The sequence below is a fragment of the Cornus florida genome, unplaced genomic scaffold, assembly GCF_030987335.1.
Source record: "Cornus florida cultivar Cherokee Brave unplaced genomic scaffold, ASM3098733v1 CherokeeBrave_3.0.0_Hap2_Chr05, whole genome shotgun sequence".
NCBI lineage: Eukaryota > Viridiplantae > Streptophyta > Magnoliopsida > Cornales > Cornaceae > Cornus > Cornus florida.
The window spans coordinates 111843009-111869461 of record NW_026775575.1 but is presented as its reverse complement, the minus strand read 5'-3'; the positions used below and the strand labels follow the sequence as shown (position 1 = coordinate 111869461).

Below are 26453 nucleotides of genomic sequence, written 5' to 3'. Positions count from 1 at the left end.
GGGAAGTCAGGGGTTCAAGCCTCAATGGAGGCATGGGTGTGTGAGTACCAACTAAGATTTTTTTTTTTTTTTTCACTAATTTGTCTTCTTGGAGCAATATCGAATTTTTGTCTTTTTTACAGAACTTTGAGGACTCGATCTGCAAACAGGTTATTTCACTCTAAGACAAATCAAAGCTGCTACCAGTAACTTTGACCCTGCAAACAAGATTGGTGAAGGAGGATTTGGACCAGTTTACAAGGTTATTACTGATGCAAATTATTAAATTTTCATGTTTCTTTCAACATTAAAGTCATGTGTCCTTTTATGCATACATGATTAAAGGCGGCAATGAAAGAATTTGTCTTATGACCATCACATATGTTGTTTATTATGTTCAATCATTTGAAATTTACCCTGCTTTATTTTAGGGTGTATTGTCGGATGGTGCCGTAATTGCTGTTAAGCAGCTTTCATCCAAATCAAAGCAAGGAAATCGCGAGTTTGTCAATGAGATAGGCATGATTTCTGCCCTACAACACCCAAACCTGGTGAGGCTTTATGGATGTTGCATTGAAGGAAACCAGTTGTTGTTAATATATGAATACATGGAAAACAATAGTCTTGCCCGTGCACTTTTTGGTAATTACTTTCACTATCGTCTTTTGCACCATTTTATACATTATAAGAGTGACTATTAACTACTTTCTTGCTCTCTCTCAGGTAGAGAAGAACACCTGCTAGACCTGGATTGGCCAACAAGAAAGAAGATATGCTTAGGGATAGCAAGGGGCTTAGCTTATCTTCATGAGGAATCAAGGTTGAAAATTGTTCATAGAGACATTAAGGCCACCAATGTGCTCCTTGATAAGGATCTAAATGCTAAGATATCGGACTTTGGTTTGGCCAAGCTTGATGAAGAAGAGAACACGCATATCAGCACGAGAATTGCTGGAACAATGTGAGTTTTCCCCCTTCCCTTTTCACCCATTTATATTTTGCCATGCGTGTAATATTTGGGTATAATAGGTTTCATGGCTTGTAATACAAAGGAATGGAAAATGAGAATTCATGTGGCCGATCCCATTCATATGGGATAAAGGCATGATGATAATGATCTAATATTTGAAAATAATCCTAATAAATTGATGTTAAAAACAAGTATTATTGCAAGATGACGTAGCGGAAAGCAATAGATTGTTCACATGGAACGGGTTACTTTGAATCCACAAAGTAGGGTGTTTTGAATCCACAAAACAAGAGATAAATTTATAAAGAATTCTAAAATATTATTGATAAAAGGTTATCTTCTGCTCTTGTAATACATGAATATTTATAATAGAGAAAATCTAACACTAAAAGAAAACTAAAATATAATCCTTACATGGAAACTTAAGAAGCACGGACACGGATACGGGACACGGATACGACACGACACCGATACGGCGACACGGCAAATCCAAAAAAATTAGGACACGGACACGGCGAATAGTGTATATATATATATATATATATATATATATATATATGATGTAGTACTTTAAAAATTACTGAGTGTCAACCTCACAATGAAAAAGAAACACAAATCATAACTCATAACTAATAAACTATAAAAGAACAATGTTGCAGAGTTATAAAACCAAATAAAAAACAAGACATTAGAATAATAACTAGTATCATTTAATCATCATTGCAACTTTACTCCAAATACAAAAGCATAGATAGAAAGGACTATTAACATTCATAATTGTTTAATATTCAGGACTTTACTGTTAGCACTTAACATTCACAAAAACCTAAAGGCTAGTCCCCAAAAAAGATACAAAAACAAGTCAGTGTACTATCATCTATTCCCATCCATCATTTGACCTAGGACTTTTACCATTTACAATACCAAAAGGGTAGTACAAAACCAAAAGAAAAAAAAAAAAAGAAAAGAAAAAAAAAAGAAAAGAACATATCAGCATTCAAAAAAAAAAAAAAATTCCAGAAGTGTCTGTGCCGTGTCCGTGTTCGTGCCATGTCCGAGCTGTGTCCGAAAATTCAAAAAAAATAAAAAATTTCAGACACGTTTTTTGGCGTGTCCGACGCGTATCCGTGTCGGACACGGATTCTTTGCCCATTTTGGAGTGTCCGTGCTTCCTAGATGGAAACTAATCCTAGAAATAAGCATAAAAATAAATTCTCTCTAAAAAATCTAAAAAAATGGAATAAGAAACCTAATAAATAAAAAATACTAAACCTAAAATTTTAGAGCATTTCGAATTCATTAAGGCCTCAAACAAAAATCCAGAAATAATCAACAGGCCTCCTATAACGTAATAAAACGTGATTTCGGACTCCTAAACGAAGGTTTTCAGCGGAAAATCAACATGGCCCACAAGCTAAAGCTAGTGGGTTTTTTTCAATGCATCGTTTTCACTCAAAAAAACACTATTGGTTTGTTGAAAACGAACTTGTCAATCTGCTTATCGAACTGTGCAGAATTTTGTCCTACATCACAAGAGTATATATTTGATAAGTAATCTTAGTTTGAAAATAATTGATTTAGAACTCAGTTAACCATCACCTATTCCATGTATTATTATTATTTAAAAAAAAGAAAAGAAAAGGAAATTGGTACCATATAAACCGTGGACTTAGATGGATTGCTTATGTATTGTCCTGGTATTAAGAAATAGTAACAGTTATACTTTATTATCCTTTGCCTTTTTCTATTTCCAGTATGATGAAAAAGTTTTCTTTTGTAATTTAACACCACCAGCGTGTTGTAATTGATGCATTGGCGTTTCTGGCAGGTTGTAAATACTTAAATGTAACTTCACATGCTTCCTTTTGCTGTTCTCTTAGTTAGCAAACCCCCTTTATGTAATCAGGCATCCAAAATGCTAATGTATTGAATCCATGAATGGGGGTTTTCAAGAGTAGACTTTGAAGAATAGTGTGAAGAGATCAGAGTGTATCATTATATATAACTAGTTTGCTCTCTGGTTCTCTTAATTAGCAGTCGACTTAAAGGTGAAAGAAGATTCTCTTTTTTCCCTTGTCAGGAACATGGCAGATGATCTCACATAAGAGTCGAAGTATTCATAGGATGGGAGTGAGGAAATTGACATTTACAATGGGGAAACAAATTGATAATAAAGCTCAACTGCTGCCCATTAATGTGATTCTGAAATATTTATTCCATTTACACATAATATCACTTCCTCTCCTTTGACAGTCCCTCTGCATTTGAATTTTAAGATTAATCATTTTAATTTGTGAGTTCCCAATTTCTATTTTTCTTATACATTTTAAATTTTATGAGTATACATGATTCTTGCTAGAATGCCTTTAATTTGAATTTCTTTTGATATGTTAGCTTGATAATAATTGAAATTGGATACCCCAAAAAAAAATTAAAAAATGAAATGGAAATATGAGGAATTTTAAATGAAAATGTATACTAAGTTAAAGTTCTTTTGTTTATTAAGAAACCTTAAATTTTAATTTTTTAATCTTATTATTGTTCAAGACCAGCCCCTCTCAAATTATTTATGGCTCCACTGTCCGCAACTACACAACTACTTAGTAGTTTTTTTTCTTTTTTCATTTTCAGAGGATACATGGCTCCTGAATATGCAATGAGGGGTTATTTGACAGACAAAGCAGATGTTTACAGCTTTGGAGTTGTTGCACTGGAGATTGTCAGTGGTAAAAGCATTACAAGTTACAGGCCAAGGGAAGACTTTGTTTACCTTCTTGATTGGGTACACCTTTTTTCTATTTAAAAGTATTCGCCTCTTTATCAGATCTTTTGATGTACACTCTAATGCTTCCACTTGTTTCTATTATTTATCCACTTCTTCAAATGCTCTCTGAAAATGTTTGAAACATAATTATTCTTTTTTGCTTTTCATAAAATTCTTAATTCCAAATTCTAAGTTTCTTGACCGGTGTTAGGTAGATTATTTCTTCTTTTGGGTAAAGTGATGAAAAGAAAATGATTACTGACTCAGATTCTGATAAAATAAGAGTAGGATACTCAACTCAGATGCATTGCACCAGGAGTGATTTAGTTTGTTGATACGAGTGACGTGAAGATATTTTGAGAGGTCAACATGTGTTAAAATCTTTGTGATGAAATTCTATTGGCGCTCAAAAGGAAAGATATATTTGTTGTGAAAATAAAAGGAGATGTGGTTTCATTTTGAGCCATGAGATTGCTTTTGTATACTTTTCATATATTTACTTAATTTTGTGTATTTCATGCTTTAAAGTTATGCATCTGGAAAAGAACACAGAGATAAATGAAAGTTGAATGTTCTCCGTGCATGGGATTGCAGGCCTGTGTTCTACAAGAGCAGGGAAACCTTTTAGAACTAGTGGATCCGAGAATTGGTTCAAACTACTCAAAAGAAGAGGCAATGAGGATGTTAAACTTGTCTCTTCTATGCACCAATCTATCTCCCACCCTCAGACCATCCATGTCTTCTGTGGTGAGTATGCTCGAGGGCAATAGCCCAGTCCAACTGCCAATAGTCAAGCGCAGTTCCTTGAATGAGGACTTGAGGTTTAAAGCCTTTGAGAAGTTTTCACAGGACACCCAGACATCCGTCTCGACGTTCTCTCGGGACAGTAGTCACATGCGATTGCGGAGGAGCATTTCTATGGATGGATCACGGATTGATTCCTCGACTACTATCCGAAGAAGGAATGAGGCTGTGGAGCAGAGTCAGTCAAGCAAGCTTCTCTCAGATCTTGATGATGACGTATAGTTAGACTTATTAATGAATATATGTAATGTATAACTAGCAATTTCAAATTATATTAATCTGAACTCTATCTAGGTTGTTTTTGTAAAATATATGGCATTAATCCCCGACACAGGTCAAACGATGCTGTACAAGGAAAATGTTATGCTGGTTAAATTTTTATATGGTTTTGCAAAAGACGGTATAATGTGGTTAATTTTTACCCTTGAGCTTGCAGATACTCTTTTATATATATATTAAAAAATTTGTATCACATGGCAAGCAATAACAGCTTAATAGCAGCCATGCTTACGAGGAAAAAGTAAATGGTCGAGTTTATTTACCCCAAAAAAAAAAAAAAAAATTGTCAAGAGTCTAAAAATTATGGGCTCAATCCTGGTTTCCATGATTGGGAGTTCAGGACTAAGTAAAACTAATAAAAACATAGCCTCATAATTAGAATGAATAAAATGGAAGAAGAAAGAATTCTGTTTTTTAAAAAAGAGGAAGAGGATTGAATTTTAAATTGTTTCATTTGTATTATATTTGAGAATATTAAATTCGTGTCTTGAAATTGAAATTAAAGAAATTTAATTCCTTCAATTTCAATTTTAAGGCATCAGTGCTCCAAATGTAGCTTATGTATCTTGCATAGGCAATTAGCCTTGCATAAATCAATTAAAATTGCAAATTTGACTTTGAAAATATATATGTACAATTATTTATTAAGACAATGGGAAAAAAATGGTTAAACCACTTTATAGTTTTTCATTGTTGTGTTGTTGGGCTGTTCATTAAAAAAAGGTTTTTATATATATATTTTTTTATTCGGAGTGAAATGTCTTGGTTAAATCTCTAAAAGCCACACTACATCTAACGGTTTGCTATTTAGGCTGCTCACTAATATCTAGCGTTCCCTTTTCAATTAAACTAGAAAATTAGTGATAGCTTATGAAAGTTATTGATACATTTAAAAAGTTTTTAGATGATAGCTTCATTTTGTTATTATTATTATTTTTTTTTAGGAGGATTACAAAAAGATAATTGAATAACATTGAGCTAAACACTTCTAGCATATTCCATTTTATATGGTGTGAACTCTTTTTGCCTTATGCATACGGTGTGACACAACCATTTGAAAAAAATTGAACTAAAATTTACTGCGTCGTCTGAATTTGGTTGAGAACATAACAAAAACAGAAAAGAGAAATATTAGTTTGCAGTCTAGTTTTGTAGAAGTACAATCTTGATTTTCTGCACTCTATTCTTTTAACTGTTGGGAATTATATTTATAAGTTGACTCAATGATTGTGGCAGATTTATTGGGTCTTCATTATAGGCTAATGTTTAGGGATTTTATTTTTATTCTGATTTGATTTTATTCTCTTTTTCATATTTGTAATTTTCCTCTTATATATAATGATAGTCAGGCTCTCAAATTGAGTACGTCAATTTTACCAAGTTACATTTTGGTATCAGAGCCTCAAACCTATGACCCCCCCCCCCCCCCCCCCCTCCTCTCTCTCTCTCTCTCTCTCTCTCACTCTCACCGCCTCTTTTGATCTCTCTCTATCTCGTCACAGCCCTTCCCTATTTCTTTTTCCCTTTTCTTTACAGACCCACTCTCTTCTTCAAGCCGCTATTGCGACAGTTCTAGGGGGAGCCAATCTTCTCTAGGTTCGACCGTTGTAGGGGTATTCCCTTAGTCTTTTTCATGCACGAAGGGTTAGAAGACGTGTTTATAATTTTTTGGGGCTGCCGAGATATTCGGCAGCATTTTTGGATCAGACCGCCGCGTCTCCGGCTTCTTGGTTTGATCAAAATAGGTTTATTCCTCCTTTATTTGAAATTATTGGTGATCTGTTGAATTGTTCTATTTAATATTATGGCTGAATCAAGTAATAATAAATAAACTCTCTTTTCGGCGCAACACACACCGGCTCAACGAGTTACTAGTGTACTGTTGAATGGTCATAATTTTGCATCATGGGCTCGTTCCCTCCGCCTCTATGTGGGTGGAAAAGGCAAATCAGGGTGGATTTTGGGTACTGAAAAGATGCCAGATATTAAAGATCTTAAATATGCTCAGTGTGATATGGACAATTGCACCATTTTAGGATGAATGTTTAATTCTATGGAGGAACGCATTTATAATATATTCATGTTTTATGACTTTGTTAATGACTTGTGGACTGCTTTGAATCAAATGTATGCTCATTCTAAGAATGATGCTTGTATTTTTGAATTATACCAAGACATTGCTAAGGCCTCGCAGGAATGCCTGAATTTGTCTGTAGCTGATTACTTTGGGTATTTGAGATCTCGTTAGGAGGAACTAGCTCAATATGAGCCTCTCAGTGAATTTCCTTCCGAGGCAGCCTCTCTTCTTGTCAAACGTCTTGATTGTCAGCATACTTATCAGTTTTTGATAGGATTACGCCCAGAATTTGAACCACTAAAGTCTCAGATCTTGAATGCATCACCAATGCCATCCCTGTTGGAAGCCTTTGCTACTGTTGATGGCGAAGCACGCAAGCACCGTTTAATTCAGCCCTCACTTGTTCCTCTACCAATGTCTGAGCCTGTTGGGGATAGTATGGCTTTTGCAGCCAACTTTGGATCACGTGCTTCTGGAGGTTAGACTATTTGTCACCATTGTGGAGGGGTAGGACATGTTAAGGCTCATTGCATCAAACTTCATCCTGAACTGAAGCAGAAATTTTCTAGGAACCATTTATCTGGAACTAGTTCTTCTCGTACTGCGGCTGTTGCAGGGACTCCTATTACTACTGGTAGATCTATTGTATTTCCTGGACTGAGCCAGCTTCAGTCTCAAATTGGGCAGATCCAGGACCAGCTTGGCTCCCTTGCTTCTAGAGTTGGTGCTCCTTCAGCTGCTCCCACTGCCACAATTGCTACAGGTACTTTTACTACATTTCATGTTAAGGCCAAGCAGCTCACTTGGGTTCTGGATTCTGGAGCCAATGATCACATGACTGGTGAGTTATTAGTTTTTTCTTCCAATGTCATACTTGTTACCCAATCTGTGTATCTTGCGGATGGCTCTACATCTTACATTCACAGTAAGGGTGATGTTTGTCTGTCTCCTGATATTACTCCTTCATCTGTCCTTCATGTACCTAAATTTTCCTTTAACCTTTTATCTATTAGCCGGCTTGCAAAAAACCTCCAATGTGCAGTTATATTCTTACCAGATCAATGTTTGTTGCAGGACCTTTGTTCGGAGAGGATTTTTGGTAGGGGTTATGAGCATGATGGGCTTTACTACTTTAGGGAACCACCATGAACGAGTCTTCAAGCTTTTGTCCTACCTACTTCTAGTGTTTATGATGTTTCTTTTCGCACTTTTAGTCTGTGACATGCACATTTGGGGCATGTAAACTTTCAGTATCTATGTCTATTGTTTCCTTCGTTAAATAAAACATGTAAGGACCATAAGTTTCAATGTGAAGTTTGTGAGCTTTCTAAACATACTAGAACTAGCTATATTTCTCATATGAGTCGTGCTTCTAGTATGTTTGATCTTATTCATTCTAATGTTTGGGGCCCTTCCCCAATTACTGCTGATATTATGTAACATTTATTGATAATTATTCTCGTTGTACTTGGGTTTATTTATTGAAAAATAAATCTGATGTGTTTTTTTTATTTACCCAGTTTCTTCAAATGATCAAAACCCAGTATAACACTGTTGTCCGTAATATTCGTTCCGATGATGAACGTGAATATGTTTCAAATAAGTTCCGGAATGAACTTAATAAAAATGGGATTTTACATTAATTTACTTGCCTCTACACTCCTGAGCAAAATGGCGTGGCTGAATGCAAAAACCGTTATATTATGTCTGTGGTCCAATGTCTTCTGAGTGGTATGCATGTGCCTAAATTTTATTGGCACATAGCTGTTCTTACAGCTACTTTCTGATTAATCATACTCCCAGTCAACTTTTGGGTGGTAAGGCCCCACTTCAGATTCTCCAGCCTGGTTATACATTGTTTCACCTTCTGCCTCATGTTTTCGGCTGTACTTGTTTTGTTCATAACTGTAGTCCTTCTCGTCAAAAGCTTGATGATAAATCAATTAAGTGTATTTTCTTGGGGTATTCTACTATATCAAAGGGCTATCGTTGTTATGATCCTGTGGCCAAACATATGTAATATTCTCTTGATGTGACATTTCCTGAAACTGTTCCTTTTTATAGTACTAATTCTGTGGTACATGATTCTCTCTCTTGTGGTCTGGAGAATGAGATTTCTCCTATTGCCCTGTCATGTTCCTCTCTTTGAAAACCACACTGTCCCGGAATCTCCTTCTCCATCCATGCAGGGTTCCCCTCCACCTTTGCAGGTCTACTTTCGTCGCCATCGTACTCAACCTCCCCTGCCAGAATCATCTTCAAAACCAGGTCCAGGTAACTCTCCTTCTCCTATAGCTCCTACCATTCCTGAGCAAACCTCCCGTTATCCTACCCGGGATCGTCACCCTCCTAATTAGTATGGTTTCTCTAGTAGCACTAACCACCCTATTTCCCAGTATGTCTCCTATGATGGTCTTTCATGTGCATATAAATCCTTCCTGGGCAAGATTAGGACCGTTTCTATTCCTCGAGCAGTGTCAGAGGCTCTTCAGGATCCCAATTGGTTGTCTGCCATGACAATAAAAATGGATGTTTTACAATATAATAATACATAGGAACTTGTTGCTTAACCTACTGGGAAGAAAACGGTTAGTTGCAAATGGGTCTTTAATGTGAAGTACTTAGCCGATGGTTCTATTAATCGGTATAAGGCTCGGTTGGTGGCAAAAAGCTTTACTCAGATTCCGGGCAAAGACTTTGGTGTTACCTTTGCTCCTGTGGCAAAGTTAACGTCTATGAGACTACTTATCTCCTTGTTTGCGGCTCATTCTTAGACTCTGCATCAGTTAGATGTCAAGAATGCATTTCTTAATGGAGACTTACTTAAGACTATATATATGGATCCACCCCTTGGATTTCGGGCTGAGGGGGAGTATCCTGGGAAAGTCTGTTGGCTGCGGAAGTCTCTTTATGGTCTGAAGCAATCTCCTAAAGCTTGGTTTAGTCGTTTCAGCGATGTTGTTCTATCCATGGGCTTTATGCGCTGCCACTCAGACCATACTTTCTTTATTTGACGTCGCTATGATGGTCGCTGCATTATGTTATTGGTATATGTGGATGATATCATTATCACAGCTGATGATGCTTTAGGGATTACTCAGGCGAAACTTCATCTTCAAAAGTCCTTTGATGTGAAGGACTTAGGTCCTCTTCAATATTTTCTTGGAATTGAGGTTGCTAGATCCCGTCGTGGAATTTCTTTATCTCAAAGGAAATATATTTTGGATCTTCGCAAGATACTGGCATGCTTAGGTGTCGACCCGCTTCTACTCCTATGGACCCCAATCTCAAACTCTCTGTTGAGTCAGGGAATTACTTCCAGATCCATCCGTGTATCAACGTTTAGTAGGTCGTCTTATCTACTTGACTAACACAAGGCCCGATTTGACATTTGCTGTTAGTGTAGTTAGTCAATTCATGCATGCCCCTCGCTCAGCTCATACGGATGTAGTCTACCATATTTTGAGGTATCTTAAGTCATGCCCTGGTCTTGGTCTGTTCTATGCCTCAGGAAATCAGTCTGGACTCTCATACTTTACTAATGCAGACTATGCTAGATGTAAGACAGATAAACATTCTACCTCTGGCTTCTGTATTTTCTATGGTAATCATCTCATATCATGGAAGAGTAAAAAGCAAGCTGTTGTTTCCAGATCCTCTGCTGAAGCTGAATACCGAGCTATGGCTCAAGGTACTTGTGAGCTCCTTTGGCTTCAATCAATTTTGGGAGAGTTGGGTCTTGTAGAGAAAGGTTCTTCAAGGCTGTTTTGTGACAATAAATCAGCCATTATGCTTGCTTCCGATTCTGTTTTACATGAAAGGTCGAAACATATTGAGGTAGACATTCACTTTATTCAAGAGAAGGTTCGATCAAGTATCATTAATCCTATTTTTGTTCCCTCTTCAGAACAGACTGCAAATGTGTTCACAAAGTCTGTTGGGCCTTCTCTTCTCCAGTCTTCCATAGTCAAGCTGGGCTTGGTCAACATATTTGCTTAAGCTTGAAGGGGAGTATTGGAAATCATATCTATAAGTTGACTCAAAGATTGTGGCAGATTTATTGGGTCTTCATTATAGGCTAATGTTTAGGAATTTTATTTTTATTCTAATTTGATTTTATTCTCTTTATTCTGATTTGATTTTATTTTTTTTTCCATATTTGTAATTTTCTTCTTGTATATAATGATAGTAAGGCTCTCAAATTGAGTACGCCAATTTTATCGAGTTACTTTTCTAACATACATACATACATATATCTATATATATATATATGGGAAGAGAATCACATTCTTGCAAACCCAATTTCCCCATTTTCAAGCTCTGTCACGGTGGTTTTGAACATCTCCATCTGCAAAAATAAGAACTTTCTTTGCTTATGTCTAAATTGCAATTGCCATATAACTTTTGCATGCCAATAAGGAGAGGAAGTGCTTACTTTCAGTGCATAATAAACCTGTCTTTTCCAATTCCTTGCTTTGTATTCCATAGCTTTTAAGTAAAATCAAGGAGAAAAACATTGTTAACGAGGACTTAAAAAATGACAAACTTAAGCTCCATTAATATGCAAAAGATAGGTTCATGAACCTATATTTATCCCCTCTTCTAAAAGTTTTGGCCCTATGGGACATGTAGCATGAACAATTCCAGCTGCAGCTGCTCTCTCCCCGTCATAGTGCTTCCTGTGTGAAGGCAAATTATAGAATTTAACATATATACACTAAGGCTATGTTCGGTTGTATAGAATTGAAACCTTAGAACTGGCATTTGTGGAATTAGAGAAAATCTGCACTAAATTTTCTCCAATTCCACGAACTCCAATTCCATACAGACAAGGACAGGGTGTTCAAATTTGAAGTACCCTGTGAGTGTTGCTTCTTGAAAGGTTGATAAAGGTAATTTTGAACGAAGAACAGCCATATTTCCCGGTGTCAAGGACATTCCCAAGTCTATCTAAATAGGGAAACCTGGTTAGTTCAGATTGTGGTGATGCTAAGAAATGTAGCAGGGGAACTAAAAGTTGTTCTTGGCGCCGTAATTTTAAGGATGTCTCTACATACCTCATTCATGAAGATATAGCCACGGCTTGAGGTCATGAGTCTGTAGTCATGAGCCAGTGCAAATATAAATCCAGCTCCAACTGCATGCCCTCTACATCACAAGTTGACACATACATATTTGTTACAATACATCTTGAAGATCCAAAGACAAGGCATGAGTTAATTGGAATCAACCATTTCTTGTGGAATAAGGGTATGTTTGGCTGTTCTCACAAAAGAAGGTTTCTCAAGAACCATGCCATATTGCCCTAGCAAACAATTCGTCACCTCGGGATAGTGATAAAGTTCCACTTACCTGAATAATTGGTTTAAGGGAGTTGAAAATGCCAAAATAATTGTAAAATTGTTGAAGTTTTCGATTGAGAGTTCACCTTATAACTGCTATGGTTGGGAGACAAAAGGTTAACAACTTGCTTACAAGCCTCTGAAACATTTGCAAATATTCCTGCTCACAGCACAATGTGAGATTGTTTCAATACTCCAAAGCCAAGAAAATGAGAACTTTTAGTATTTTTTAGGAAGTAATTAGTACTACTTTTGAACAAACTTACAGTTGCAACTTGTTTATTACAGTCTTTTATGTAGTCCACATCCATCCCATTTGAAAAGAATTTCCCTGATTCCATATTCAAATTAATCCATAAAATGTCGAGACATAATTTGAACAATTTAGCCATCATCATCAACCACCACCCAATGTCTAGAATCTAGATACATATAGATGATATATAACAGCATAGAAACATGTGAGGAATCTTGTTTAAAAATAAACAAATAGATTGTCGATCAGCATCATTCATCAATCATCCCCCACAATATCAATATATATATATATATATATATATATATATATTGAGCAGACCTGATTTGTGGTAATCAAAGCACATGCACTTGCATCCCTCAGAACCTGGATTCCAATAAATTTTACTGGTCATAAATTACAATACTCAGTTTGATTTGATTTGCACAGGGAAAAAAACAGAGAGATGGAATCAAAAAAACACAGAGGGAAAAATATTAGATACTATATGTTAACATGGTATTTGATAATCATCATCTACAAACCAAACATGCACTGAATTCTTAAAACTTTTCATAAGCATGTTTAATGAAGCCCAAACTGTTGGATTGTTTGAGTACTTCTTTGATAAGTTATGTCCGCGAATCGTACCTGATCAAGTGATTCATCAATTGAACGTATGGCCTTGGGAGTAAACCTATTCAGATTTTATGAAAAGTAAGAAAATTGAAAGATGTTATGCTAGAAAGATATTTGCAGAAAAAGCACACCTATGTTGGATTTCTCCAGTGAGATTCAGTATATAAACACCTCCTTCAACTCTCTTCAAATCACAGAAGTTGTGTTCTTGATTTAACTTTGTTGGTTGTGTTTCATTGATCCAGGTGTTTGTTGGCTCTCCCATTAGTCCTATGTCACAAATGCTTTAGCTGAGGACTTGAGTAAAAGAGAGCCTAGTTCCGAAGAATCACAAGGCAACTAGACACTTATTTATACAAGAAACACATAAAAGTCACCAACTCTTCATATTTTTATTAATATATATATATTTATATATATAATGATTCTTTATTCTAACATTTCGATTGAAATACTAATTCGTTAATCATAATTTGTATCTCTTAGTAAAAAGATTCTACCACATATTTTTTTATTATCTAACTCTTGATTCGACAACATGGATGCTACCAATTCTTGAAAATATCTATAAAAAAAAAAATTTCTCTGACAGTAAGATTCTACTTCAGATCCCCTGTAGCTTTGGAATCACATTCACTAAAGTAGTATAAACATGGCTACTATTCAATTATTTTAGTTGAAAATACATATTTTAGTACTTAACATCCCTCGGTTTGTCGTTTGTGTTAAAAATGTTTCATTCATGATATTTAATTATATTATAAGATCTATGTATGAGTCAAATTAACAGTACTAAATTGTGTCATTGTCATAATATGCTGTTAATGTATCACATTTGTCGTCTTTTGGCTGGCAAATTGCTTAGTTAATAGTTCTGAACTCGACATTATTAATATAAAACGTTCGCCAGTTAGGATTGATAAAAACAATTAGGTTTTACTTTACAAACCCAATTCAATTGTGAAAGCAGCTTTGTAGGAGTATTATCAAATTCAGGTCCCTTTCCAATATTTTTCTTTCAGCATCCACATCGATGAGACTGATTTTTGATACATCTGTGCCTCAGTGAATGAAGAGCACTAGATATGTAGAACTCCGATCCTATATATATATATTTTTTTTTTATCGTAATAATTTTACATCGATTATGCAACAACTTCGTATTGACTTCATACTAATTATATAACAATTTATCATATTTCGTTTACGCAACAACTTTATATCGGATTAATATAATTCGAAACCTTAGGTAAAAAAAAAAACCTAAAGTGACCTTATAATATAATTTATCTATGTGTTCATGTTAGTAATATGCTCATGAGTTATTTCGTAATTTTTAAATTCTATCACTGTAGGTTTTTCAATCTCTAATTTCATCATTAATTAATTAATTTGTGTTATAATTTGAATTAAAATACTTGCAATAAAAATATAAAACATTTAATTTAAATCTTTTGAATACACCAGCCATTTTTTTATCACGCTTTTGTCCATTTGGTAATTTTCAAATATAATATATAGCTGAAAAAATATCTAAGATTTCAGGGTCATAGATATTTGTTGGAATAAAATATAATTTTTAATTAAGATCTTCATTTTTTTTTCTTCATAAAGATTTTTTTTTACTACACATTTGATTATCATTATGAATCAAGTTATTAATATTTTTTTCTTTCACCCTATAACCTTCTAATTCCTTTAAATGACTTAATTGTTTATTTGTTAAATTTTCACCTAAATTGTTTTTTTGCTATAATCTGATTATTAGTTGTAACAATTTTATTAATAGCTCATTTTTTACATTGAATTAGTTTACATGTTTTAAAATTTTTATATCCGTATTCTTACTTTATAATATACATAATGACAACTCACAAACAAAATATATAATTTTAAAATAAAAAATTAAAAAAAGTATAAAATATTTTAAGTTATAGAATAACGTAAATTGATTTCGAAAAATTTGGTCGCTCCTAATAAATTCTTCAATAGGATAATATATATATATAATGAGAAAGGAGGGAAATATGTGAGTAATAAGGAAAGAGAGAAAGATAAACATTAATACAATTCTTAGAAAATTATGAAAAGTTCTACCAAATCTTATACTTTTGACTTATGTTATATAATTTTAATTTGTTTTCTCTTCAGATGAATTTTCATGCTTAAATATATTTTTATTGATTAATTTAGAAAAATATATAATCAGTAAAATTATTTTAATAAGGAGAACAACTTAGAATTTATAAATTAGTCACAACTTATACTCCGTAATTTTTTATAAATAGTTTTAAATTTTTTAATAAAAATCTATTGTTACTATATTATGTTATCAAAAAATGACGTCTTGATATACATTTCGATTTATATGGTTACTTTAATTTGACACAAACGCCTCTTTCTCTCTCCAATGATTGGTTTAATTAATTTAACCCAGAGAAGGTAATCCTTACTTTGCCACCTAGAAATCCTTCAACCTCGAAATACGATTAGGATCAAAAACCTATATCCTCTTCTGATTCTCTCTCTAAAATTACATTTTCTTGCCTTCGGATGAGTTGATTGGAAGTTCTTCAAGGCTCGATCGTCAATGGATGCAAAACTGCTGTACCCTAAAATCCAATTCGACGACTACGAGCCAGAAATTTGCTTTCAGACGGTAACTAATCTTCCCTACACGAAGCCCTTATTTCATTTCAATCTTCTGTTTGGTTTCTGAGAAAACGAAGGAAAATGAAAGAGTATTTAATTTTTGAAAGGGAACTTTTTTATTTCCTTTGGCCTCAATACATGAAAAATCTGAGATTCAGTATCAGTATTTGTTTTGATTTTTCGTTTTAAATAAGCTTGTGTGTCTCTATTTTACTAAATTAAGCTTATTTATTGTATTGTTTGAATTAAGTAAGAGGCTTTGTTATTGGGACTTTCAGTATAAGTTTGAGTTATGATTCCTATGTGTCCTGGAAGTTTTGAATTTAATAGAATGCGTATCTGATGCGTTCCGGGGAAAAATGATGAGATTTATATACTAAAAGTCCCAATAAAATAAATTTTACACATTGAATATATTGTAACTAGAATATGGAGTTGTAGGCCAGTACACTATCACAACTTAAAAGTCAAAAGACGTTGAGAAATTGTCGACTGTGTTGTGTTCCGGAGAAAATTGATTAGATTTATATTATTTGCTTATGCTGAAAGAATTCAATTGATGTTTCTGGATGGTAATAGTGAATAATTTGCAGACTGTCCATTGCCCAAGTGCATATATGAGAAGTGAAAACTATTAGGTTGATATAGATAATAATAAATTTAACTCATTGAATAAATTGTAACTAGGATATGCAGTTGTAGGCCAGTACACTATTGCAACTTAGTCAAGATGTTGAGAAGATAACTGTGTTGACTATTTAGTAGAAACAAGCTCAAAACAGGATATGCTTCTTGAAACTGTTCCAGTTGATTGGAAAATGAGTCACAATACTACAATGTCATTTGGTAGTGTACCAATACTCAACAATGAGAATCTAGAAGTCACAATGAAAGAAAATTACTTTTGAGGTTAATCTGGCAAACAATAATCAGAGGAATGAACACACAAGGAAGATGCATGGGACTAAGAAATACAAAATATATATAGAATTGAAAAATGATATCAAAGCAAAGAAGAACTGTGGATGAAATTGTGGCGGCTTGACACACCTCCTAGCACCACTGTCGTTCCATGTATGGCCGTGCAAACCAAATGAGTTCTCTAGTAAAAACAGAGTGAGACTAGGCACTGATGTGTACCTATTAAACAACGTTCAATGCTCAAGTCTGTGAAGGATTATGCGGAGAGAATAAATTAGCTTGCATAATAAACAAGTGGAAAGGAATGTATTTTATATCTACGGTGATTGGGAGATTCTTATACTTTGGATGGGAAAGTGGAGTTTATCTCTTGGGAGATTACATTATAGGCTCCCTAAGAAGTATGGACACGAATACGATATGACATGAATACACCGTCATGTCAATTTCTAAAAAAGTAGGAATCGGACACGGCGTGGACACGACTAATATAAATATAAATGTCTTCTATACTAAAGTTACATAAGTTTGAAGGTGAAACTATTTGAATATATATATATATATATATATATATATATAATGTATGATATTACTATCCTATCTTGTCATTTTAGTTATGTTTTTGTTCATATTACATACTGTGACATGTGTTTGATCTCAATTTTGTAAAGGTGAAGAGGTTGGACGCGTTGATGTATGTTCATAATGTTGTTTTTAGGACTGTCATATCTTTGTTTTATATAAGACGAAGAGTGCAGGATATGTTGTCGAGATGTGTCGGTCAAGTGTCCGAGATGTGTTGGTCAATTGTCTGAAATAATAAAAATTATTTTTTAAACATGAACATGACCATGAAGTGTTGGAGACGTGTCCAGGAGTAGCCATGAAGTGTTGGTGTCCAAAACGGACACAACACCTCATAGTAGGCTCCCTTTGAATGGCTATTTCCACCTACAATGGGAAAGATTGAGATCATCTAGCAGGTCCATGTGAACCTTAAGCATGCCTTAATTGATGTGCCTGTGCCTCGCTTTCTTTACGGAACCAGTTCTGGAGGGTCTGGTACTTCCTTGATTTTCTTGAATTTGGAACAGTTGTCCTCTTGAATTTTTGTGCCCTTCTGGCCAGTGAAGGACCCATAAAATTGTAGGAGAGGGGCAGCCTTGAACAACAAGAATATATAGTGTGTTATTATCAAAAATTGAGTGGGGGCATTATTAAGGTTTTAACAAAAAATTATAGGTAATTTTGTAAATAAAAAAAATAATCAGTGGGGGCACCCCACTGGTCCCTTAACAGGTCCGTCCCTGCTTCCGGCTATCATGCGCCGCCATATGTTGGCTTCTAAGGGGTGAAGATTTATCCTCCCGCAAGAAGTATTTGCCGTTGGTTTTGGAGTTTGTATGGGCGAGATAGAATTTTCACCTCCCTCTGTAATCCATATCAATAGTGACTGAAGGGGTGTCCCTATCTTTGGGGTGAGACTAATACCCTCCAGACACATGGCAGGCGCCAATACCACGTGCCAATTTTAATCTAGTTTAAATTCATGTGAGGCTGGCCACAAGGGAGGGGAATTGAACTCAAGATCTCCACCTTATAAGCGTAGTTCTTAACTAACTCTTCCACCTCTCTCAGGGTTAATTGTGTCGATGTTATATAGCTGGAGTTGAACGATTTAGAGGTGTGCATATTTCAGAATTTTCTCCAAACTCCGAAGTTACTCAATTAATTCCAAAATTGAGTGTATTGATGTTATATAGCTGGAGTTGAACGATTTAGAGGTGAGCATATTTCAGAATTTTCTCCAAATTCTGAAGTTATCTCAATTAGTTCCAAAATTGGAAATTTTGTTTTTGACTTATTTTACAAAAATGAAATTAAGAGATTCGCTTGTAAAATAAATGAGTTACAGAAACTTCTCCCTAGATATAATAGTTGTTGGTCAATTTCATGGAGTGTCAGGCTGCGAGCAAGCATGATTTAGTGTGGTTAGTTCTTTTTTGTCTTTTCAAGTTTTCCTAGATGCTTCAAGCATTCGATGGTAATTGACTTATTATCTACCTTCCGGCTAATGCATCTCTCTCTCTCTCTGTGTTGGCTGGGTCATGATACATTCATTTTTCCAGTTGGGTAGAATTGTTTATCCGGTGACTTTTTGGGATTTGTGCATGGTTTGGGCACTGTGTCTTGATTTGCGCGACCAAAAAGGATGTTGCACTGGATGTGAACATTTTCTAAGGTTTGTTGTCAAATTATTTCAAACATCCAGCTACATATTAATTCAAATTGTCTGGATTCTGGTATTCAGGGCTCTGGAGCGGTCGAGGAACACGGGGAAGACATTAGTGTAGCGGCAATCTCTAACCTTGCAAACAAAGAAATGATATATCTTAAAGATGATGAAACTGCGGCACCTCAAGGCCCTCTGGTAAATAATGATGTGCAAAATGATTTAGATACTGGTCATCAGACGCTGAGTAAATATTTCCAGTATGACCCACCACTTTCTGAAGAAACTGGGGTTTGGATACCTGTCTCTGTTCCACCAATGTCAGAAACTGAACGTGAAGAATGGAGTAGAGGTTTCTGCTTGAATGGGGGTTACTTCCCTGATGATGACATGGGTTGGAACCAGTTTGTTGGAGAAGAGAAGGAGATGACTTTGTGGGATGTGGTTCTTGATATGTTACTTGTGGCTCGGGGGAAAGTGAGATCTGTTGCTTCCGGGGATGCCCATGGATATAGGATTTCCTGGATATCAAATAATATTCTTAATCAAGCTTGGAAAGAGATGGCTCAAACTCTTACAGAAGCTAATTTTGGTAATGTAAAAGAAATTCTTGAAGCAGAGCCTCCAAAATGGTTAGCTGACAGTGCTGCTTCTGCATGCATGCTGTGTAATGTGCGTTTCCATCCTATCATGTGCTCTAGGCACCACTGCAGGTTTTGTGGAGGGATATTTTGCAATGAGTGCTCCAAGGGAAGGAGCTTGTTGCCAGCAAAGTTCCGCACAGGGGACCCACAACGAGTCTGTGATGTTTGTTGTGTCCGGCTTGAGTCTGTCCAGTCATACTTAATGAACCAAGTAAGTCGTGCTGCACAGTTGCCAACCCATGATCTGACAGACCTCAGTACGTTGAGATCATGGCTTAATTTTCCATGGGGCCAGTCCATGGAATATGAAATTTACAAGGCTACAAACACCCTTCGGGGTTATAATAAGGTAAGTTTTTTGTTCTTTGATATTTACCAAAAACTGGTGTTTAACTCCTTTCAATTTAGTTGTTACCGTACGTTTAATTAAAGAGGTGAAAAAACAAAACCATTGCCCTAATGTTTTCAGGAACCAGTTCATGTTGACTTGATACAATGATCCCCGCGATTGAATAATATTATATGGAAAAAATTTGTAGCTTTCGACAAACATGTGCATTTTCTACTCAGTTGTTTCAAGGTGTTTCCAACTTCTGTGCTCTGAAAAACTACCGTGCTATTTTTATTAATCTTAGCTTGTACAAGCTGCCTTGAAGAACTGAAAATGCCCACTATCTTCTTTGTAAACCAGTTAATTACATAAGCTATTAATAGAATTTAACAGTAAACACAATTTTGGAGTTCAAAATGTTTTTCATTTTCTTGTCAAGTCCTATAAGCGTTCAATTACATATCAGATATGAACTTGAAGAGTTTCAACTTGATAGGTTATATTCTTATATGGTTCATAACTATTGGGACATTACTACTCAGGTTGGTTCTTTGGCACCTGAAAAGTCCATACCAGATGCTGTTTTGAAACAAGCAAAAGGACTTGCAATTCTTACTGTTGCAAAGGTTGGCATGATGGTTACGTATAACATTGGAACAGGACTAGTTGTTGCTCGTAGAGATGATGGATCTTGGTCTCCGCCCTCTGCAATTTCTTCCTTTGGCGTTGGCTGGGGAGCTCAGGTGAAAAAAATTATCTATGCTACTGCAAATACTAAACTTCGAGGACATGATAGGAAAATGTTCATTTCTCCTTCTAGTTGCTTTTGTTAGTTTTTTATTTCATGTTTTCAATAAATGGATGGAAATGGGAAACACTTCTCTTTCCACTAGAAATGGGTATGAACATATGATCTAACTTCCTAGCTAATGAGGAAACATATTGGGAGCAGAAAAGTAATGGGTTCATTTTTTTTAGGTTTGTAGAAATAGTCAATAAGATTGTGTTTTTTTTTCTTCCTCAAAATGGCTAAATACTTTCTTTGAATCTAAGTCACATTTTGGTGTGTGTGCACCCACGTGCGCATTTGCTTGTCTGTGAAGAAGACGTTTTTAAAATGAAAATTGTTGCCAGGAAATTTGACTTGCAGAACTTTGTGCAGCATTTTTTTTTTTTTCCTTTTCTGTGTTAACGTTATGTAGTTTACATTGCATGGACGCTTGAGTTGTCTGTAATACCCTTCAGGCGCTACACATGGGTATGCCTTCAGCCTTGTATGAGAAGGGTCAAGGAAGGAATATTTTATTACTTCACTAGCAGTTTTAGGATGTGCTCAATCTGCTCCTTGTTTTCATGGATAAACACACAAATTATTCAAATGAGTGAAGTACTTAGATTAGAGGTGCTCTGTCCCTATGTTAGGTAGGCATGAAAACACACAATTTTCAAATTAGTTCACTGTCTATATGGATTCCTAATGCACTATTTTAGCTTTAATGCAAGTGATGTTTTAATTGAGTCATGCTGTACAAGTCGCAAGACTGCTCACGTATACCAAAGTTAACACCAATGCTTAACACCATGTTTTGGCTGCTTGCTGGCTTACTAACTTCTTTTCTGTGTTTAATATTCTGTCTTTGTTGTTCATTGAGTTGGAAAAAGACAAGAGTGCAGCGAAAGCTTCCTTGAATCAGAAAATTGGTTGTTTTAGATTGATTAATGATTATCATAGGCTCTAAAGGAGGTGATTCTTGAGGAAGAATTAAGTTGACTAGAGGGGTTGATTGAAGAAAATGGAGAGGAGAAGATGGTTTGCATTGGAAGATTGTTGGGTGTTTTCTACACATAGAATCTCTTCTTGTGTGGGCTTCTCCTTAGTTGAATAAAGTTGATCACCATGGTCCTTTGACAAATATTTCCATATTTTCTCATTCTTCCTAGCCTTTCTGGTTTTTTATGATAATGGCAAGCTATGTGTGTGTGGTGATGTGGTGGTCATTACCTAAATGATTACATTTGGATCTGGAAAGTAAGAGTCAATGTTAACATCTCTTTCAGGATTGGGAATTGTGATGTTTTAGACTTGCTGGATAGTTTATGTAATTGAACGGACAAGTCATCTAGCATTTGGAAGTTGTCTCATTTCTTGCCTTCAACAGAATAACTGTTTGCCTTTCTCGCTAGGTGGTGAGTGATTCCTTATAATTTTGTGTAGTTAGGAGTGATGAAAATAGTGGACTATCTCCTCCCATGTTGCACTCCTCACCCTTTTTGATAGAGCAGTGCTATACAGTCCGACTAAATAAACCAAAAAGGAAGTCGTACAGAGATATTTGACCTTAGAGAGAAAGAGATTAGGACAGAAACATGGTGCGTTGTCAGCTGCAACTTCAAGTCAATTTATTCAGTTGACCTAAAAAATCGACTTGTTTATCATTTTATTTTTTGGCAAGTCTCTTGTTGCTTTCTTTTTATGTATTCACTCAATTCGTAGACATGGTTTGAATTGGGTTACATCTCTTTCTGTACTTTTGCTTTATTTGCATGCTAAAACATGAAAGTTGAGGATTATTATTTTTTCTTTTTCTTTTTTCAAAAGATTATTAGTTTTGGCGGGTATTCCTTTTGATAGTGCTACTTCAAAGGAAAGGAATCTCCACAACTTTAATGTTCATGATGCCTCCTTGGAGATGATGCAAGTTTATGCTAGTTTTGAGTAACAGAACTTTTTAAGGTTTTGCAATTAACCTGGAAAAAAAAAAAAAAGAAATAATTAAATGATATGCATGAACTCCAGGTTCGTCTTTAGACATTAGTCTTTTTGCTGAACTCTTAAAACCTCCCTATGAATTTACTTGTAAATAGTATCTTGCATTAATAGGGTGTAGATTTTTAAAATGTGAACTTTTTTTTTTCACTTGAATGTGAACAGGCTGGAGGGGAACTGACAGACTTCATAATTGTATTGAGAACAAATAATGCTGTCAAGACATTTGGTGGAAATATGCATTTCTCAGTTGGAGCAGGTTTGAGTGCAGCTGTTGGCATTGTTGGAAGGGCTGCTGAAGCTGATATACGTGCTGGTGATGGTGGTTATGCTGCTTGCTACACTTACAGCTGCAGTAAAGGTACATCTTTGTCTTGATACGCCTTTTAATAGTGTGTGCGCGCGCGCGTGCGCGTGTGTTTTTTTTTTTTTTTCGTGGTTTTCATGCCGCGCGCGTGTGTGTTTTTTTTTTTTTTCGTGGTTTTCATGCCTTTGAGATAAGATAAATTAATTGATGGACTTGAGTAATTTTAGCTACTGCATCGTTTAGTTCAGAATATGTAGCTGGATTGTACAGATGTAAGTTTTAACATGTTATTCATTGGGACTTTTAATTGTTGAATATCACAGTGATGTGATTACTTGCACCATGGTTGTTTAAATAAACATCTTTCTGAGAAGGGGCAATATTTATAATATTCATGTCATTGATATCAGCAGAGGCAAATGTTCTATGCATTTTGATGCTTTATAGAGCTTTTTTTTTTAATAAGCAAAATTATATTGAAGCGCTCAAAAAGGGTGCAGAAACAAAGAAGTACACAAGACCACAAAAGGCCTCTAGGCCTTCAGAGAGGCCAAAAAATCAACAATCTCCTCTAAAGATCTATGATCTCTCCCTAAAACCCAACAAAAAAGAGTGGAAAGAATCGAGAATTTAAGCACCGAAATCAACATCTCCTTCCCATCAAAATATCTCCTCATACTCTAAAGCCAAATACACCACCACACACAAAGCGGCGTAGCCCTCCACGCATCCTGAATGTGAGCCCCCACAGGGCAACCTCTCCACGCCTCAATCAACATAAATTGTATTTTCTGATTAATCTTATTTGGTTTAAGCTCAATTTAGCTCACATTCTAATTGGCTGTGTTGCACATGCATTAGATGTTCCTTTATCTTATTACTGTTAGGGCAAATATCGTGGATCTCTCTCTCTCTCTCTCTCTCTCTCTCTCTCTCTGTGTGATTTCTTTAAAGACCAAATAATCAGATTAAAGCAGACTCCATATATTACCAATATGTGTGTGCAACCTCTCCACGCCTCAATCAACATAAATTGTATTTTCTGATTAATCTTATTTGGTTTAAGCTCAATTTAGCTCACATTCTAATTGGCTGTGTTGCCCATGCATTAGATGTTCCTTTATCTTATTACTGTTAGGGCAAATATCGTGGATCTCTCTCTCTCTCTCTCTCTCTCTCTCTCTCTCTGTGTGTGTGATTTCTTTAAAGACCAAATAATCAGATTAAAGCAGACTCCTTATTATTCCATATTTTACCAATATGTGTGTGACACTAGTTTGTGAATTTTATATTGCTATAATGTTCATCAGGATTTCATCTCATTAAAAATAGAAGATGTTAAACTATTAAGTTTGTGATGTATTCTCTGTTTGCATGCTTGTACTTATTTCGATTGTTTGTTTCTTTTTTTTTTCTCCAAAAGTTTGTGTTTCTAGTGCATTTGTTCCTTCCCCAAATGTGAATGGTAGTTTTATATTATTCTTTGTTGTGCCCATAGGATTGGTAGCTAGTATTCTCTTTGCAATTTTTGGCTCTTTCTTTTCTTTTTTCTTCTCCTTTTTTCTTTTTTTTTTATGTTAAAAAATGGCTTTAGACTGAAAATTATGTATTATTGCCTAGTCTTACCTGTGAGGATTAACTCGAGTGGTATCACCTTTCACACAGAATATATACCTATATATACATGCAGTGACGAACCCAGAAACTTTATTGAGAGGGGCGCCATTGAAGTTTTTTCATAATTTCAGTGGGGGCATTGCCAAAATTTTACAAAATTTATAGGTACATAATGCAAAAAAAAAAAATCAGTGGGGGCGGTTGCCCCCACTGGTCTCTACATGGGTCCGTACCTGTATAACTGTATGTATATATTGTCGCAGTTTTTTCTTTTAAAAAAGCTACAGTATTTCCTTGTACCGGGTACTAATATCACACAGGTTTGCATGTCTTCCTTGTGTAGAAAGTGTGAATTCGTGATTGCTCTGTTGGATTTTTTTTTTTTCACTTTAAGAGCGCCGTGCACTGATGCACAAATCTCTGTAAATATCCGTTAAAAAAAGAGATTAATCTGTATAGCTCAACTCTTGCGACAGAGTCAATATTCAGTGTCTATATACTTTACATGTTGTCAGTCTGTAGTTCATGCCAACTCCAATAATTTTTCATCTGTATTTTTTTGTGAGAATAAAAAAAGGACAAATTAAGTAAAAAATGCAATGGCAAGGCAAATTGCACGGCGTAAAACATACCTTATGTGATGTCCTTGTGATTTCCTATTTATCTATCCTTCACATGGCTGCCTACTTGTTTCTTACAATGGTGTGTCCCATTTCACTTTTGATCATGTCATTCGTGTGCCATTATGTTTAGTTAATATTTCTTTTAACATTTTAACTCTTATTTTTGTGAGATGACAATATACTCCAGAATGTGAAGTATCCCCCTTGTCACGAAGTTCTTCTTTCCTGCAGAATAACAGTTTTTTTATGGCCATATAAACTGTTAACATTTGGATGTCATAGAGAATTACCTTTTCTGTCGTAGAGATGTGGCTGCTTGAACAGGCTGTCAGTTATATTTAAGAATCCAATACCAGCATCCACTACTAGTGCATATTTTTAAGGCTACGCATGTAGCCTTCTAGTGATTGCGTTATACTCGAAACCAACAAAGCTGTAATCCCAACTTGTTGGGGTCAGCTACATAAATACTATGTATGTGATCCATCAACACCTGCTTTGTATGAAGATGAGGATCATCAGGCATGCCATACTTTCTTGGTTTTATTGTTTCGAATGATTAGTTACACCAGGTCCTTGATTCTGTCATGGCATGATTTGATGAGCACACAAGAAAATTCCAGATGATCCTATGGTGGATGATTTGATGATAGTTTGATTGCTTTTTGCAGGTGCATTTGTTGGGTGCTCCCTTGAAGGGAGCATTGTTACAACCCGCACACAAGAAAATTCCAGATTCTATGGTAATCCATCAATAAGTGCATCTGATATTCTCCTCGGGCTATTGCCTCGGCCTCCTGCAGCAGCTATTCTCTATCATGCACTCTCAGATTTGTACCAGAAACTTGAAAAGTGATGGTGAAGCTTTGGGTTTTTGAAGGATTTCGCTACTTCATCCCAAGAATTCTGTTGGGATGCAGCAATGGACCCAAATGTACATTCTATGGCGATTTCTTATATTTAGCATTCTGTCTTTATTCTTTGTACCACATAAAGCAATTGGTGCCACAGTGGTTGTACAGCAGAAAGAAATCTGGGTAAAAAAAACTTCAAGTTAATAGACAATGATTTGGAAATATTACAGCTATGAAATTATTTGCTTTAAGTTATTGTTTGATTGATAAAATTGAAGTGGAGACGCTATATTAGAGATGTATAGAGAATTTTCAGGGAACCCAAAACTGAATGTGTGAAATGTGACAATTTCTTAATAAAATTAAAAATGATTCACATTCGGCATAATTGACAATATCACTATTCACTACTATA

At 35.4% G+C, this 26453-nt stretch overlaps 2 protein-coding genes and 1 pseudogene across 2 annotated transcripts; 2 read left to right on the top strand and 1 right to left on the bottom strand.

The window, feature by feature from the left end:
- Positions 1-4913, top strand: part of LOC132308633 (probable LRR receptor-like serine/threonine-protein kinase At1g53430) — a 37649-nt pseudogene extending 32736 nt beyond the window's left edge.
- Positions 4914-11155: 6242 nt separating this feature from the next.
- LOC132309984 (enoyl-CoA delta isomerase 2, peroxisomal-like) lies at positions 11156-13354 on the bottom strand. The gene is made up of 10 exons (XM_059808226.1): positions 13221-13354; positions 13102-13147; positions 12793-12837; positions 12482-12637; positions 12302-12375; positions 11931-12021; positions 11732-11823; positions 11458-11552; positions 11309-11361; positions 11156-11221 (listed from the first exon to the last, which is right to left on the bottom strand). The coding sequence occupies exons 1-10, from the start codon at positions 13352-13354 to the stop codon at positions 11156-11158; spliced, it is 852 nt and encodes a 283-aa protein (XP_059664209.1).
- A 2124-nt stretch (positions 13355-15478) lies between these two features.
- Positions 15479-26336, top strand: LOC132308632 (uncharacterized). The gene is made up of 5 exons (XM_059806770.1): positions 15479-15748; positions 18974-19888; positions 20413-20613; positions 22803-22998; positions 25856-26336. The coding sequence occupies exons 1-5, from the start codon at positions 15680-15682 to the stop codon at positions 26038-26040; spliced, it is 1566 nt and encodes a 521-aa protein (XP_059662753.1). The 5' UTR covers positions 15479-15679; the 3' UTR covers positions 26041-26336.
- Positions 26337-26453: the final 117 nt, after the last annotated feature.